This window comes from Thalia democratica, chromosome 5, assembly GCF_965202585.1.
Source record: "Thalia democratica chromosome 5, ktThaDemo2.hap1.1, whole genome shotgun sequence".
In the NCBI taxonomy this organism is placed as follows: domain Eukaryota; kingdom Metazoa; phylum Chordata; class Thaliacea; order Salpida; family Salpidae; genus Thalia; species Thalia democratica.
In genome coordinates, this window is record NC_139169.1 from 28,713,293 (window position 1) to 28,730,571 (window position 17,279).

Genomic DNA, 17,279 nt, shown 5'->3' on the forward strand with positions numbered 1-17,279 from the left:
ACATATTTTTTAATTAATCTCTATTTTAATTTATAAAAATAATTACAGCTTTCTTTTCCCAATAATTACATTTTTTCCTAATACAACTATTATGATGATATTTAAAAATTTTAAACTAGTGGTTTATTTAACTTGACAATGTCAATCTTCACCATCCTCTAACAAAAAGACCACGTGACAACACTGCTAATAACTAATGCAATAAGTGACTAAAACTAAAACCTCAACTTTACTAGATATAACTTAGGGTTTTATTCAGTTTCTTGAAAGTTTAAACTTTAAGTTTTTATTGAGCGTTTTGCAACGACTCTTCAAAATTAGATATTCTGGTGTATCAAATTAATGAGAATTAATGTACGCTGATAGCATTTAACTGTAAATCAGTTTTGTAATGTAGAGCTTGTGTGCTTCTAATGACGTCACTAAAAAATAGAAATTGTCTATTTTATTAATCCTGCAAAGAGATTTTTGAAAACTGTTAACTTTTTTAAGACTTGTTTTGAAATCAATTATTTACTAGGCAATCAGAAAAATTACTTACCAATTTGCACAAAAATATATTTGTGCAAATATACTGTTCAAAATAAGCTATCAAAAACTCAAAACTTTTAGTACTTTGTAGAGATCTAATTAGTTCTAGTATTACAAAACTTTAAGCTTAGATTTTCATAAAAAGTTATAAATCAAGCTGGATGCTATTTTATGATGTATTTAATGATGATGTATACAGGTACAAGATATTTTTTTCATATATTTATTTATTTAGTTCGATCTATATTTTGTAACAAAAAATAATAAAAGCACTTTAATATTATCCGATGCAGAATTTTACTTTTGTATTGAAAAAATTAGTTTTATTAATTGAAGTACAATAATTTAAGTTTAAATCGATATTAATTATTTATTTATAGTTTTTTCAATAACGAACTGAGTTTAGTGTAAATTTATGCATTTACAACTTATAAAAACTTATATACTTCTAAAGATATATCTGTTTTACTGATATACAGTTTTTAAAAAGTGTTTAATTGCATTCTAACTAATTTTTTATTTAAACACAAGTTTCTTAATATTTAAAAGTGTTGGGATTCAAATAAACTGCGTTTTTCTAGTAATTTATAAATTCTTTATGGCGTTTATTAATGATTTTGATGAAGTTCCTCAGTATTTCTTAATTATTCTGATTAAGACTAGTTCGATTGTTCAAATGATTGAATTAAACTACTTTTAACTCTTATCTATTTGGATAAACTGTACTTAATAAATTAGGATTTTTTCATTAAATCTAATTCTTTAAACTTAAAAAAAAACCTTCTTGGTGTTATTAATCATTTATAAAAAAATTATAAAGTGCTAAAATATTAATTCTTAGATGATGTTGATAAACGAAGATTTTTATTAAGTTCATTTAATTTATAAAGAATTCTAAAAAAATTAAAAATTAACTAAAAAAGAGGAAAAGAATTTGAAGTTTGAATAAGTTAAACGAAAATGATTGTTGTTAAATGTATTGTAATAAAAAATTATAGAAACAATAACTTTTAACTAAGACAAAATAAATTATATTGTAACATTTGGTTAGCTTCAAAAAAAAAAACAATTGAAATAAAAAAAAAAAAAAACGGATTTTTAATTGTTGTTTTAAAAAAGATTGGGTTAGAGTGATAAGGTTGATATGATCGGGTAAAAAATGATTGGGTTAGATATAATTAGTTTAGAAGTTTACGGGTTTTAAAGTAATGGGGTTAGATATGATCGGGTTAGAAATGATAGTAAATTGTTTTTACAGGAGAGATGTGCAAATAATGAAGTTTGTTTTAATTTACTAATCAATATGATTTAATTTTTATTCTATTTTTACAAAAATTGTTTTTTCAAATATGAAGAGTTTTTTGTAGTTTTTTCTTTTAAGACTTCAAAGAATATGTATTGTTTTTGTTTTTTCCAGTTGTTTTAAGTTAAAATTTTTAGAATGATTTGTATCATATAAACTTATAAAACTATTATATATTTATAAGATATATAAGTGTAATTTTCTGATAAACTTTTGTTTCCTGGTTGTGTTTAAGGTAGTAAAATGTATTTCATATATTTCTTCGCATAGTGAAAAGAAAAGTGTTTTCAATAAGATTGTTGATTTCGAAAAAGTGGTTACATGACAGTACAAATTCGGACAATTTAAATTCCGACAACTAAAGTTCTTAAAAAAAAATTCAAGAGACCATATTTCAAAAAGCTATATTTTTTCGAAAAAAAATAAAAAGTAACTTTGAAGGTCTTATTAAAAACAACTGGCTGTTTTTTTTTTTGCAAAATTTTTAATATTTCTTAAGATATTTAAAAACTACTAAAATTTACTACATTTTTAAGCTTGATTTAGCTATACCTAAAATAAATTTAAATGTTTCACTAATAGAAAAAATTGCCTATACTTATTAACAATATCTACATACAAGTATTTTATTTAAAAAAAAGTATATTACTTTTATATTGATTTAATTTATTTTGAAAAGTTAAGTTTTGTTTTTAATATTAAAAAAAAAATTATGATGGTTCAGAACAGTTAAAGGTCACTCAAGGTAATTTTTTTAAGACTAAAACAAGGCAGCCCTTTGAGCTCGATGATATTTTTTGCTGTTTACTTAAGTTTGTTGCAAAAGAAAAATCTTTTTGAGTAAGTTTTTACCAGAAAGCTGTTGCAAGTTTTCAAGTATAATTATATTTTTTATCCTTTCTTTACTAACATAATGTTTCAAATGTAAGAAGTTTTTTGTATTTTTTTTCAAAGATTGTCTTTTGTCTTAATTGTTTTCAGTTGTTTTAATTAAAAATTTTTAGAGTGGTTTATTTCATAAAAACTTATAAAATATATCATATAATTATAAGATATATAAGTATAATTTTATGATAAATGTTTTTTTTTACAGGTAAAGTTAAGGTTGAAAAATTGATTTTGTATATTTCCTTAAATAATAAAGTTACAAGAAAAATTTTATGCATTTTATCTAAACAAATATAATTTTATGCGAACAGGTATAAATTGTACAAAGAAAAAATTGCTTGAGGTTACTAAGTTGCACGAGAAAAAATTTGCACGAGTGCAAAAAATTGCACAAGGGGATAAAATTGCATAAATAAAAAATTGCACCAAGACACTAAATTGCACAAGGGGACATAATGCATCAAGACTATTTCGCCACAAGGGACCATTTTGCACGACTACATTTTTGTACGAGAAAAAAACATAGAAAAAACTAAAATAAGAAAAAAACTTAAAAAATAATTGATTAAAAAAAAGTCACTGACCGAAAGTAAGGATAAGGGGTAACAGTAATAGAAAAAAAAATTAAGTAAGAAATGTTATTATATAAAACTAAAACTAAAAAAAATAATAATTAAAAATAAAAGAGTTATCGACCGAGAGTAATGGTTAAGGGTAAAATTAGGTGTAAAAAAAAAACTAATATGAAAATGAATGAAAAAACTACACATGCAAAATTATCTCCGTGCAAAATTGTCTGCTCGTACAAAAGTGAGACTTCGTTTTACATGTAAAACTTATTTTTAAATATATATGTTATGCTTTGAAAGTTAAAAAGAAATAATTTAAAAATATTTTCAAAATATTTCAACCTTATTTTTTATTTATAATTCCAAAAGGTGTTTTTTTTTATTTTTAACATAGAACATGTTACAAGTTAGTTTTAGCTAAAAAAATGTTTGGTTCTCTTTTGCATTGAAAAATTATATGCAACAAAGCGAGAAAAAATACTTTTCATATTATTTTGAATACATGAAAATAATGGTACATCTAAAACAAAAATAGATTTAATGAAAATGTAAAGATTCAAAACGTTTTAATTTAAAGAAATTTGTTTAATTTGTTCAACTATATTACTGTTTATCTCTTTTGTTTTTTATTAAAATCCTACTTGTGTTTTATCTGATAAAAGCAAAAACTTTTTACAAATAAATTCTGAGTTGTGGAACTTTTCTTTTCATTAAAAACTTAAAACCGATCAATACTATTTTTAGAATTAAATTGTGATTTTCTTATTTTTCTTTTGAATGAAAGTTTTTATTGGTTTACAAAATTGGCAACACATAGAAAAACCTTAGTAGGCCAAGAGCAACAGAAATTACTTTTAATTATTACTCATTAACAACATTCAAATTAATTTTAAAGTTTTAATATAACCAAGGGATGCCAAAAAACTAAAAAAATCAGGAGTTTTATAACTTGAGCTGAAAAACCAGAAAAAACCTTTATTTGAGAAACTAAAAGCAAAACTTGAAAAATCTGGAATTTTCAACAACTTTTACATGTTATGTAGAAAGGTTTTAATTTGATACAAAAAGACTATCATATAGGTAACAAGTTTTCGTCATCATCAATTTTTTATTATTAAAAGTAGCCCAGAAATAGCTTTACAGTATCTTTTCAATGTATTTATACTATTTATCACAGTTTTTCACCTTAAACTTAACTTTAAACTGAAATGGGTTTATAGATATGTACTTTTAAAAATCTTGAGGAATCTTTAAAAACCTTGAGAAAATTTTCCTAAAATATTTTGAAATCCTGACAACCGCATACTTTAATTTAAACTACCTCTAATAAAATATTATTACTAAATTGTTTAAATTGCCTTGTTCCCGGTCGGCTGCAGTTGTAAGTTGTAATATTATGCAAACTTATGCAAATAAAACTAATTGATTTTACACCATAATGGTAAAAACACACAAACCCTTATCCCTAACCAACCTTACCCAAATGTTTTATCTACACCTTTATCCTTAACCACTTTAGTAGAAATTTAAAAGATAAACCAAAAAAATGTTTAGTTTTTAAAACTAAAATTAAAAATAAATATTACCCAATTAGAATTGACCTTAGAACTGCTGCCGATGCGTTTGTTTCCAATATGACGTCATTCTTGATGTTTTTTTCTTGCATATTTGTAAATATTTTGAGCTAGCTACGTCCCTGAAATACACTTAAACTTTTATAAAATATTTTACTACATATTTAGGAAAATTAATTAATTGGTTAGTACAAGCATTATAAAAACAATGTATATCCAACATTAAATATTCCTAATAATATCAAATATAAAAAAAAAATTCATAAAACATCAATATAGTTTAACCTGCATAAAATATTAAACATCAGTGTCCAGCGGAAATAGTCATTTAAGTGAAGACTATGTATCTACTAGTATATAAATTTTTTCAAGCTTAACCGACCTGAAAATACAAAGTCGAGTTTTCATGGCTACCAATGCTCACATAACTTCATTTTCTGCTGCAATAAATTATAATCGTAATTTAGCCTGAAATTCAAACTTATGTATTACAAAGTGTCACGAAACAGGCTGGTGTTTAAAATTAGTACTGTCAGTTTTTAGAATTTTTATTGTTATCATATGGTCAGTTCAGAGAATATTTTTAAACTATACAAGAGATAAATTGTTTTAACATATTAGAAAAACTTTATGTAATTTAATTTAACTATGCTTTGTTATTAATTTCACAATTGGTATTAAAAAAGAACTATAATTCTACTAAAAAAATAAAAAATGTGTGTTAATGAAGTGTTACTACTATAATGTTGCACATAATGTTGTACATTTAAATTTTAAATATAAGTTAGTCAACATTTTTATAAAACTATTTTCTACTAGCGATATACATGCATTTCTTTATATTAAAATTTTACATAAACTTGTTTTTAGGTAAACATAACTATTACAACTTAAGAATACTTTGAACATTGTTTTCGTCTGCAATACAAAATGTCAATTAATACAAATTTTTAGCGTTACGTTTTGCATTAAAAATTTGAGTAATAATATGTTAAAATAAATGGTTTATACTATTTTTAGCTTTTTTATTATTTTTAACTCTACAATGTGCACAATTTGCAACCGCATAATATTACCAGTCCGAATAAAACAACTAAAGCGAAATATTGTTTATTTTATTTAAAAATTAAACCTTATTAATAGTATTTTATTCTTTATATATAAATCTCTTGATATGTTGAAGTTTTGGCATTCAAATAATTTGCGTTATTTGATTTATAAATTCTACATGGCGTTTTTAAATTATTCTGATAAAGGCTAGTTCGTTTATTAAAACTACTTAAATTAAAGTATGAAAAACTTGAAATTATTAAGATAAACTCTATTTAATAAATTGAAATATTTTTATGAAATGTGGCTGGTAAAATTTGAACACTTGAACTTCTTGGTAATCAACTATATACTAATAATATAATAATTTTAATCGTTTATATAGATTGTAACTTTCGTATTAAACAGGACCAAAATCTTTAATAAAAAATAAATGCTCTGGGCGTGTTCTTAAACGAAGTTTTTTATTTAACTCATTCTGGTTAAACATAATTAGTTGTTTATCTTATAAACTTGGTTAAAATAGTTTTAAAATGTGTGTTTTAACATTCAGTACTGCATAAACTTTTGTTTTAGTTAATTTTTAATCTGCTAAAAATTTTATACAAAACTAGGAAAATAGCTTAGTAGTAAAAATACATCTGTCTCAAACTTGTCTTTTTGAAACAATAAACATTTTTAAGACTAAGTAAGTGCGTTTCATTATGTGTTAATTTACCTTCCCAATTAACATTTAACTCCTTAAACTAAGAAGCTTTTGATGAAACGTTGTTTAGCGAAGAGCCAAGAAATTAACATAAAAAGATCATGGATAATTACTAAGTATGTGCGGCATTATTAAACTGTTTAAAACTGAAAAAAAAAGTTTCACAAAACTAGATGTCTGTTAATTTAATGTAGGTAAAAAGAGTAGCATTGTGAAAATTTGTTCAAAAATATAGTTCAAAACATGCTTAAAATATATTTATCCAAAAAAATCGTTATTAAATCGTTACTTCCAAACACTTTATATGATTCCTAAAACAGGTAATATTTTTTTGCACATTAAATAAGTAAAAAAGGATTTTCTTAGAAAAAGTTGGCTTAACAATCAGTAAATACAAAATATTATTGAAACTTAAACTAAGCTGTGATACAAACAATTACTGTAATTAACAATTTACATATTGATAAAAAACTTTTTTTTTGTTTTATTACCATCTATTTTTATTATCTTTATAAATTGTTATACTATATCATTATAATTTTATTAGTTATTTATAAAATAAAAATGTTATGAAATCGTTTATTATAAACATTATAGCAATCTGATTTTACTCAAAAGTTTTATAGTTAAAAATAACTTATAATGATAAAAATCAACTAAACACAATGAAACTTTCAGAGGTAACGAATTTTTTATCACTACACGTACAAAATGTTTACAAAGGTAAAAACTTTAAAAAACTATATGCCTAAATATTTTGTTAGGAAGTTCTTGTTGATTTAGAGACATTTTCAAACAACTGGAAATATGTACTCGTGGCAAGCAGTGCTAAGTTGCTACCTTACGTTTATGCCCTCACTACAAATCATCGTAACTGTACTGTTTAGCAAGTTCTTCATGACGTTGATATTATCAACAACAATGTCACTCTATTTAAAAAATTATGTTGTTGGTAAATCTCTTCTCAGAATTCAACTTTCTTACATTTTAGACCTAGCAATAACACTATAGCTTTTATATGCAAAGTTATGATGCTTTTGTTATTCAACCTTAAAAACAACTATTTTAATTATAAAATGTACACTAACTACAAAAGCTTAATCGTATTATTCCTTTTTCTGAAATTATTTTTTTTTTGCTTAGTCGTGAGGAACTGTTATATTAATTAAGCCCAACAGAACTAATCACTCTGCACTGGTCACAGCCGTAAAATTGCAACTGAGTTTCACAATTCAACGTCTGATTTAGTGTCAATTTTAATAAGTACCTACTGAAAACACTTCTTACAACTGCTAATACATAATATAATACATAATAATATTATAGTTAAAAAACTATAACTTTTAAGTACATTTTAATATGTTAGGTAAATCTGAAAAATTTTGAAAAAAAACGTACCCTTGATACCCTCATGCATTGGCGTTGGGCATATTTATAGTAGACAAAGTTCATGCATTGACGTTTATTACATGTTGCCAAAAACAGTAAACCACACATGCGTTTAATTACAGGCATCAACTCATTCTTCGTGTAAGTGCTGTAATATTCCAACGCCGGATTCTGTGTAATTTCAAAAACATTATATGAATGAAAATTAAGTTTAAGTTATAATACTTTCTAAACTTCTTTCTACAATATCCACCTACTGCTAACTTTTTTGATAAAATCTCTGTTTTTTGCTAACTATTAAATATTAACTACAAATTTGCTTTCAGTTTTCATGATTATTACAATGATTAAAGAGAGAACTGTAGTTTATAAAATAACATACTAAAAGAATGCATGGCTTTGAATTCTAAATTAGTAAACAAGACTGAATAAACTTAACTGAGGAATGTGTCTATATTTAGATAGCTGTTCATATTGTAACTAATCACGATACTTATAAGTTAAGTATTACAAGTTAGGCGAATTTCATTTGATGTTTTGTTTTTTCAAGCAAACTTAAATATCTACTATAAGAATAGTTTTCTCAATACAGATAATCAAGTTGTTTTTAATTCGTTTTATTACATTAAGAAATTGAAAAAGAATAATTATGTTACAAATCTAATTTTAAATAACATTGATAGCCATAAATAAAATACTAAACGCAAAAGAGCCCTAAAAATATCACATGGATATGCATGATTAACAAATAATACTTTCACTTACCCAAGAATCATCTCCGCGACTTAAATAAAGTGTGAAGCAAAGTGCAGCGGCCCCGACCTTCGACGGCAATATATGGGTTAACCTGTAGTCCAACAATGCCAACTCCATCAAGTATTTCGCTAAGTAGTGATGTTTTGGTTCGACCTGTTATTTAAAAGTTATTAAGTTATAACTTTATAGTATGGTGTTTTCTTCAATGTACGATATTTACCGATTTTTATTTTTACAGTACTTTCAACAAACAATTACAAAACAGTTTTAATCATCACCAGTAAAAGATTTACTACACACTATTTATTTACAATATTTAAATATTTGACTTACGTTACCAGCTAATGAGTACCGTCTTAGGAAGTTGAGGCAATTTGGCCTGTTGAGCTTGAACCTGATAACCTTGAATATTCTCTATTCCATCCGATTATCTTCATCTCTAGTAACTTCAATGCTGCTAATATGATTGAAATCTGAAACCTGCAAAAATTATAACATTTAGTTAAATTTATTATAATGCTTTGTTAAGTAGTATGGACAGTTTTTACACTCTATTTAAAAAGCTCTTTGTACAAATCGTGCTTTTGTAGTACCACCTTACGGTTCTTGAACATATATAATAATTCAAATTTGTAAATTTTACTTCTTGAATAAAAACCATAGTCTTGACGTCTAAATTTATTCCTTAAATTAAAAAAAACGCATGCGTAATAACAAGTTTTTACAACAGTTTATAAAACTACAAAGCTAGTCCGGAATAGATCCGTATATATTTTTACCGGCCAAAAGATACAAAACTATAAAATATTTTTATTTGTGTTATCTTTTTAATTAATTTCAGCAAAATCTAACCTCAAGAACATATATTTCTTTAAATTTAGAAGCAATATGCATTGCAGTCACTGCAACAAGCTGTAAATCAGCTATTGTTACAATATTACCTTCTACCTGTTGGTTAACTAATAATTTGAAACGATATATTTAAATAAAAGTTATAGTAAAAGGCATGTTTAAAATTTTAAAGGAATTTACTAAACAAAATATATGAATCTAAATAACTAACAGCTATACATCTTTCTACAATACCCACGTCCTGCTAACTTTTTTGAACTAACTTTTTTTAGTTAGTAACAAAAAAACGAATAGCTAACAGCATAAGTGTTTTAACCAATCAACAACCACTTACCGCAAGATATCGGTCAAAAATATCCACCGTAGCGTACTGTATCTCCTGCATCAAACCGAACATGTCACAAACTTTGATGATCCAGTCAATTAAAGATACACTGTATCTGTAATCCAGGTCTTTATCTGTTCGAATAACGAACTGGATTTTAGTTTCACTTCTGAGCACAAATGTTAAAAGAAACTGACAGTTGATTTTATTTAGTCGGATATTCTTTACGTTTATACCACAACTTTCTTAAAATATTATTCTAACTATGTAATCAGTTATTTATCCCAATCAACCATGTTAACCTTGAAGGTAATTCTTAGGCACGCTGAGCTGAGTTTCCCTGTAGAGCATCTGCTGGTATATCTCATCAACGTATTCCGGTTCGTAGTCTGACTCTGGCGGTTGGTTGATGTCAGGCACTTCTCTCTGTGATTGGTTGTAAGATTAAAACTTAATGTTTTAATTGTTTAATGATTTTTATTATTTCAATTTAGTTTATTCGCGTAAAAATATACATTTAGGCAAAAGAAGCGACTTTATACCAATTTAAGGTAAATTGTTTTAATAGATTCTAATACATTTTCAGATAACCATGTAAGACTTAAAAAATTATAACCATTGTAGTCTTTACAATCATTGTTTTCTAATTATTTCATAATGCAAATCTAATTATCTGACAGTAACACTTTGCAATGTTTATCAAATTTTCAGTTACATGACAATTCAAATTCGGACAATTCAAATTCCGACAACTCAAATTCTTAAAAAAATAATTAGAAGACTATATCTCAAAAAATAATTGAAATTTGAGAAAAATGAAAAATGTTTATGTAGACTTTATTAATATCTACAAGCCACTTTTTATTTTTTGCAAAATTTTAAATACTTTTTAAGATATTTTGAAACTACTAAAAATAACTATGTTTTTTACTTTATTTAAACCATATACCAAAAAGTATTCATTGTTTTGCAAAAAGAAAAAAATTGCTTGAAGATATTAATAGGACTTACATATGTATTTTTTATATTTGACAAATATACAATACTTTTTTAGTTGTGGCCCTTTCAATTTTTTTTTAAGAATTTGAATTGTCCGAATTTGAATAGTCGTGCACCCCAAATTTTCAACAATTTAGCTTTTACTCAATATGACAATCTAATTTATATACATTTTTTTTTTAATAAAACTAACAGGTCGTATGCCGAAGATTGCAGTAGTTTCATCAGTCTCCAAGGACTTCTCATTTTCACTTTTCAATTTTTCCTCATTTGGAAAAAACATGTAAGCATGCTTAGCTTCTTCTTCTCGGAGGGCGATTATCTTTGGAATATTTATTGGTTGTAAGATGAAAATTAAATGTTTTTATTGAATAGTGATGGTTGTTTGTAATTCAAAGCTTGATATATTTATATACAAGTTTACTTTTTGCAAACGAAATTTAACTTAGTTGTTATGTCTTACCTTGTTTTAACAACTTCAAAACATTTACAAGCTAGCCAAGCAATTGGTATAAAAAATTATTTTCAATGATCTAAATTTAAAATATTTTTTTATAAATTACTTTAATTTTTATTCATACTAACAACAAAATTTTATTACCCTATATATTATTGCATGTTTTAAATAAGTATAGAAAATAATTTTTGGTTAATGTTTTTCTTGAAAAAACTTTAAGTTAGTCAAAATTTAATATTTTCTGTGACCTAACTCAAAACTTCAAATGTGAATAATAAAGTTCTAAATTTCAATAGTTGTGCACAAAAAAAATATAAGTTTAGGATTTATAATTATGTATTAATTTTAAGTATTAGTCAAAATACTATAATAAACATATTTTACTTATTTTTTTAATCGTGTAAGCGTTTAATTTTAAATTCTAATAAAACACGACACGTCGTTTTATCAGGGTTGCCACTTTACCTGGAATCCTGGAAAAACATGTAATTTGGGAGATTTCAAAAAATTCTGCAATTTTGAACAACAATCATATGTTCACTAGTAAAATTTCGATTTGACACAAAAATTATATCATATAAATAAATAAAATTTTTCATCACCAAATTTTATTATCATTAAAAAACATATTTAAAGAATCTTTACAGTATCTTTTCAATGTTTTTTTAATATTTAACACAGTTTCTTAACTTAAACTTAACTTTAAACTAAAAATAGACCCAAAAATGTGTACTTTAAAAAACATAGAAGAAATTTGGAAAACCTGGAAAAAATTTTGAAAAAACGAGTGGCAACCCTGTTTTATTATAAATCTGCTTGTTATAATGTTTTTACTTAGTGCTTAATTAAATTGAACAATTACGTTTAGTAATATGTATTAAATTTTTACACTAGTAATAGATTAGATATAACACTTATTTTAAAACTTATCACTGAATTTGTTATGTTAAGGGCATAAGGGAGGTCAATCACCTTTTTCACAATTTAGTCTTATTTTATTGAGTTGTAACTAAGCTATTAGTTGCTTTCTGCAGATTTTAAAAGCTTGAAATATTTTTTAAGATAAAGCTGGTTGAAGTCAGAGACTACAATAATACTAATCAAGTACCCCCAATACCTAAAACGACTTCTAAAGAGGATTTTCCTTACTTTGAAAAAATGTCAGGCTAAATTGGTCTCAGTCAGGCTAAATAAAAAAAAATTCGCGCACGAACCCTAAACTAAGTCTTTTAATAGAGAGTTGGTGGAATTCATGTTGAAATGATTTAAAAATGTAACAAACGTTATAGATTATAGCTTAAGATTAAAGGTTATACGGTAGGAGCGCTTTATAACTATTCTGTTCATAATACAGAAGAAGTCTCGCATAAGTCTAGACTTGTTGAAAAGGTCCTTGCGGGACGCATAATTTTGTAAAAATATATAACAAAAGTATTTATACTTAAATAACCTTTAAAATACACTGCTGTGTGTAAAAAGTATTATTTAGGACATGTGGATATTAATAATTTCAAAATATTTGTTGCAGGGAAGCTCAAAATGTATTGTAAAACCTGTATTTATGGTAATAAATATGTATCTTACCAGAGATTTATGCTTGGTAGTTACCTATTGTAAGTGGACAAATTAGAGATCAGTTTTAATATTCAGAAGTTTCTTATTATTTTACTTAAAAATCAAGTTATGCCTTTGAAAGTTCATAAGAATCAAAATCTAGGTCCGGTAGTAAGAATTTGGGCTACTGTTGAAATATTTAAGTTTTGTGCTACATAACACTTAAATGTAATTTTATTTTATATCACACGTCAAATTAACTACACTACTGAATTTTAGCAGCCTTTGTTTGTACTTTAATACTATAAATCAGGTACATTTCTGCAAATCCTGCAAATCTATAGAAACGTAAAGATTTGTGCGAAAAAAATCGCTTTTGTTTCGTTTATTCAGCTTTTAAGACCTTGTTTCTTTGGGTAGCTGTCTAAATTGCGCGAGCGTACAAAATTGCACGAGGGGACAAAATTGCACGAAAACACAAAATTGCACGAAGATACTTTTGCACGAAGACTGATTTGCACGAGAGCACACAATTGCACGAAGATAAAATTGCACGTAGACAAAATTGCACGAAGGTTCACTTTTGCACGAAGACACTTTTGCACGAGGGTACATTTTTGCACGAGCAGACAAAGATGCACGCAGACACTTATGCACGAAGGGTCAATTTTGCATGAGTGACAATTTAGCACGGAGGGTCAATTTTGCACGAGTTTCGTTTCCTACCCAGGGACGGGTCAAAATTGCGCGTAGACATTTTTGCACGAGGGGACAAAATTGCACGAGAGAACTCTTTTGCACGAAATATAATATATATGTGTATAATATACTTAAAAAAAATTAAAAAAAATAATAACTAAATAATAGAAAAATACGACAAAAAACTATATAATATTAAAAAAATAAGTAAAAAATATTAAGTAAAAGTTAAAAAAAAACAATTAAAAATAAAAAAGTAAATAAATATTTAGTAAAAAAAATAAATTAATAAAAGAAAATATTAGTTACTAGAAAAATAAAAAAAAATGATAGTTTTAAATTTAAAAAAGTTATTTTTAAGAAAAAAATAAGTATCAAATGTTAAATAGATTTTAGTAAATAATAAAGAAGTCAGAATTTAAAAAATCAAATAACTAAATAATAAATAAATTTTGAAAAAATCAAAAAATAAAATAGATTTATAAAAATTAATAAATTAAATAATAAATACATAAAATAAAAGTCAAAAACAAAAGTTAATAAAATTATTAAAAAAAGTTAAAATAAATGAAATAAGTAATTAGAAAAGTTTAAAAGAAATACTAATAATTAAAAAATTCAAAATGAACAAATTAAATAATAAACAAAAATCAATCAAAAAAAAGTTTATAAAAATAAAAATAAAACTAGATTATAAAATTAGATTCTAACCGTTATTAAAATATAACTACCAAAAAGAGTTTTATTTATACTAATAATTTTTTTTGTTAAAATTAGAAATTAAGTAATTCTAGCTGTTGTACTATTATGTTTGTTTTGATTTAGTCAAAAGCTTGTATCTCCTTTTTATTCTAAAAAAGTAAGAAGAAAATTGCTTCTGTCAGTGCTTTTGCGCAAGTCTGGGTTAGATAAAGAGATAAAACAGAGCAGGAGAAACTTAAGATATAATTAGAGTAAAACGCGTGGTAATGAAACTAAGATAAAGTTTAGACAAATAGAAAATAATGATATTTAAATTATGTTTAAAATTTTTATAAAAAAAAACAATTTTAAGTATAATTTATGGAAGTACACAGCCATAACAGAACTTTCTACACAATGCACAATAAAAATTTCATCAGACGGATTTTCTCCTTTCTAAATTTATTTAATTGATTCACTGTTTTGCATGCTCGTTTTTTTTTTTCCAAAAATATCTTCGTGCAATTTTGTCCCCTCGTGCAATTTTGTACGCTCGTGCAATTTTAACACCTACCCATGTAAATATTATTTATTTTTTATTATTTTTTAATCTTGTTTTATTTTATATTAAAGTTTAGTATGATTTTAATTTAATTAAAGTTTACATCAATACATGTTTTTTCTTTAATAAGGGATATTTTTATTAAAATAAAACCCTATTTTTATTTTTATTAAATTTTTTTTTAAATTTTTTATTAGTTTTTAAACACAATAATTTAGTTTCAATTTAAAAAAAGCTAAATAAATTAAAAAATGAATAAAATTAATATAAACCTAAATAACTTAAAATTAACTACACTAATACATGCTTATTTTATTTTTTTTTATAAAATATAAAGGTTTTAATATATTTTTTATTTAGTTATTTTAAGTTAGTACTATTTTGTGCAAAATTGACCCTCCGTGCAAAACTGTTTGTCGTGCAAAATTGACCTTCCGTGCAAAATTGTAACTCGTGCAAAATTGAGCTTCCGTGCAAATTAGTCTTCGTGCAATTTTGTCCCCTTGTGCAATTTTGTGCCTGCGTGCAAACTAGTCCTCGTGCAAAAGTATCTTTGTGCAATTTTGTACACTCGTGCAATTTTGTTCTCGTGCAATTTAGTCCCCACGTGCAATTTAGTAACCTCGTGCAATTTTGTCTTCGCGCAATTTAGACCCGTTCCCTGTTTCTTTAGCTTTCAGTATTTATCTATACTTAGTTTTGCACTCCTGATAGATATTTTTTATTTATTTACGGTACTATTAGCACTTTTAGTGTCGTAAATATTGAACAAATAGAATACATCTTTGTTGGTTGGTGTAGATTTCTGTTATCAAATAGCAAACTATTGTAAAAAAGTCCATTTGAAAGCTTAATTCGGTTTAAATGATGTTAGAAAATAAAAAAAGTAAGTGTGAAAGAGGATCTTGTACTATTGAAATGTTTGTGGTGAGTCGAAGAAAACTTAAAACTTTTTGAAATTTACATTTTTTTGTGTTACAAAAGAGCAAATGACAATAGAAGACATAAACAAGATGAATTTTAAAGTAGATGAACCTCAAAGTAAACTAACATGAAGAAATAACATTTGTTTTAAATCAAATTGACTCTTTGAGTTGAATGTTTTAAGATTAAATCCCTGTGTTTGACAAATAAACAAAAATAAAAAACTTTTTAAGCAATGTGATAATATCATTTCTGAAGTTTTATCAAGGAGATTAGAATCTATTAAATCAGAAAAAACAATACAAAATTACAAATACCTTGCAACAAAAAGACAAACTGAAAAACTCAATAATATAAACATTTTTTAAGAACAATTTAAACAAGTTATAGTTTTTTTTTTATATTTTAGAAATTTATTTTATAATTAAAACTTGTTTTAAAGATTTTATTAATGCTAGGTTAGTTAAAGTTTTTTTTTTCTCAAGATTTATAAAAACAAATTATAGTTTTATTATTGTATTTTAGAACTTTATTTTTTAATAAAAACTTGCTTTAAAGATTTTATAAATGCTAACCTTAGTTAATATTTTTATTGCATTTTTTAGCAAAGTTAAAAGATTTAAATAGAACATTGTTAAATGCTTTATGAGTACTTACTATGGAAAAGTCTTTGGTTAATGAAAAGGTTCTAGCAGGAAAGGAAAGTTTTCAGGAAAAAGTTTTAGAACATTTTATTAGGCAAAAAAATAGGAAAATGAACATTTTTACGAATGAAAAAATACTGTCTTGTATTTTATTTTTATGATTTTATTTATTTTTATTCTTCTCATCTAAGTGCTAGTTTTTATGTTAAGAAAATTCAAGAAAAAAAACCTTGGAATTGGTGTTGGTCATAGAGTAGAACTGTTCATAATACCTATTTTACTTCTATTTTAATATTATTTGTTTACAATGTTTTCTATGCATAGTTTTTATTATATGAAGTTTTTTTCAAAGTTTTTGGTTTTATTCCTAACTTTAAAAGATTTTTCATTATCTCTGTTTTTTTCATCTTTATATTAACAAGTTTTAAGTAGTTTACAAAATTATAAAAAAATAAATTAGTACATTTGTATTTTCTAGTAAGCTTTACATTTTGAAAACTAGTTTTTGAGTTTTATTTGTATTACTACTGTAAACTTGGTACACTATGTGTGGATTTCAATAAGTTTAGTTGTTTTACAGATTTTTAAAACTAAGTTTAAAAGTCAAGTTTTTAAGGTTAAAATTATGCAAATATAGTTTGAAAGTAGAACCACCCAGTACCATTGACATGCAAAGCTATTATTAAAGTCAATCAATCTGAAGTTCAGTTTGTTACAAAGAGTTCCAGATAAGTACTTCAAGAAAAAACTCTTTAAATGATGTTTTCAGACAACTATGTAAAATATTAAGTTTATTTTAACTTGTGTTTAAATATT

At 24.8% G+C, this 17,279-nt stretch overlaps 1 protein-coding gene across 1 annotated transcript; it reads right to left on the bottom strand.

Moving 5' to 3' along the window:
* Positions 1 to 9,180: 9,180 nt before the first annotated feature.
* LOC145836386 (G2/mitotic-specific cyclin-B2-like) lies at positions 9,181 to 16,713 on the bottom strand. The gene is made up of 6 exons (XM_082944191.1): positions 16,693 to 16,713; positions 11,136 to 11,264; positions 10,246 to 10,369; positions 9,953 to 10,077; positions 9,619 to 9,714; positions 9,181 to 9,246 (listed from the first exon to the last, which is right to left on the bottom strand). Exons 1-6 carry the CDS (start codon positions 16,711 to 16,713, stop codon positions 9,181 to 9,183), a joined length of 561 nt encoding a protein of 186 aa, XP_082800317.1.
* Positions 16,714 to 17,279: the final 566 nt, after the last annotated feature.

Coding starts and splice junctions, on each gene's coding strand:
- LOC145836386 (XM_082944191.1), bottom strand. CDS start 16,713: ATGACCAACACCAATTCCAAG. Junction 10,370..11,135: donor CAATCTTCGGCATACGACCT/GTTAGTTTTATT, acceptor AACCAATCACAG/AGAGAAGTGCCTGACATCAA. Junction 9,715..9,952: donor TTTTTGACCGATATCTTGCG/GTAAGTGGTTGT, acceptor GTTAACCAACAG/GTAGAAGGTAATATTGTAAC.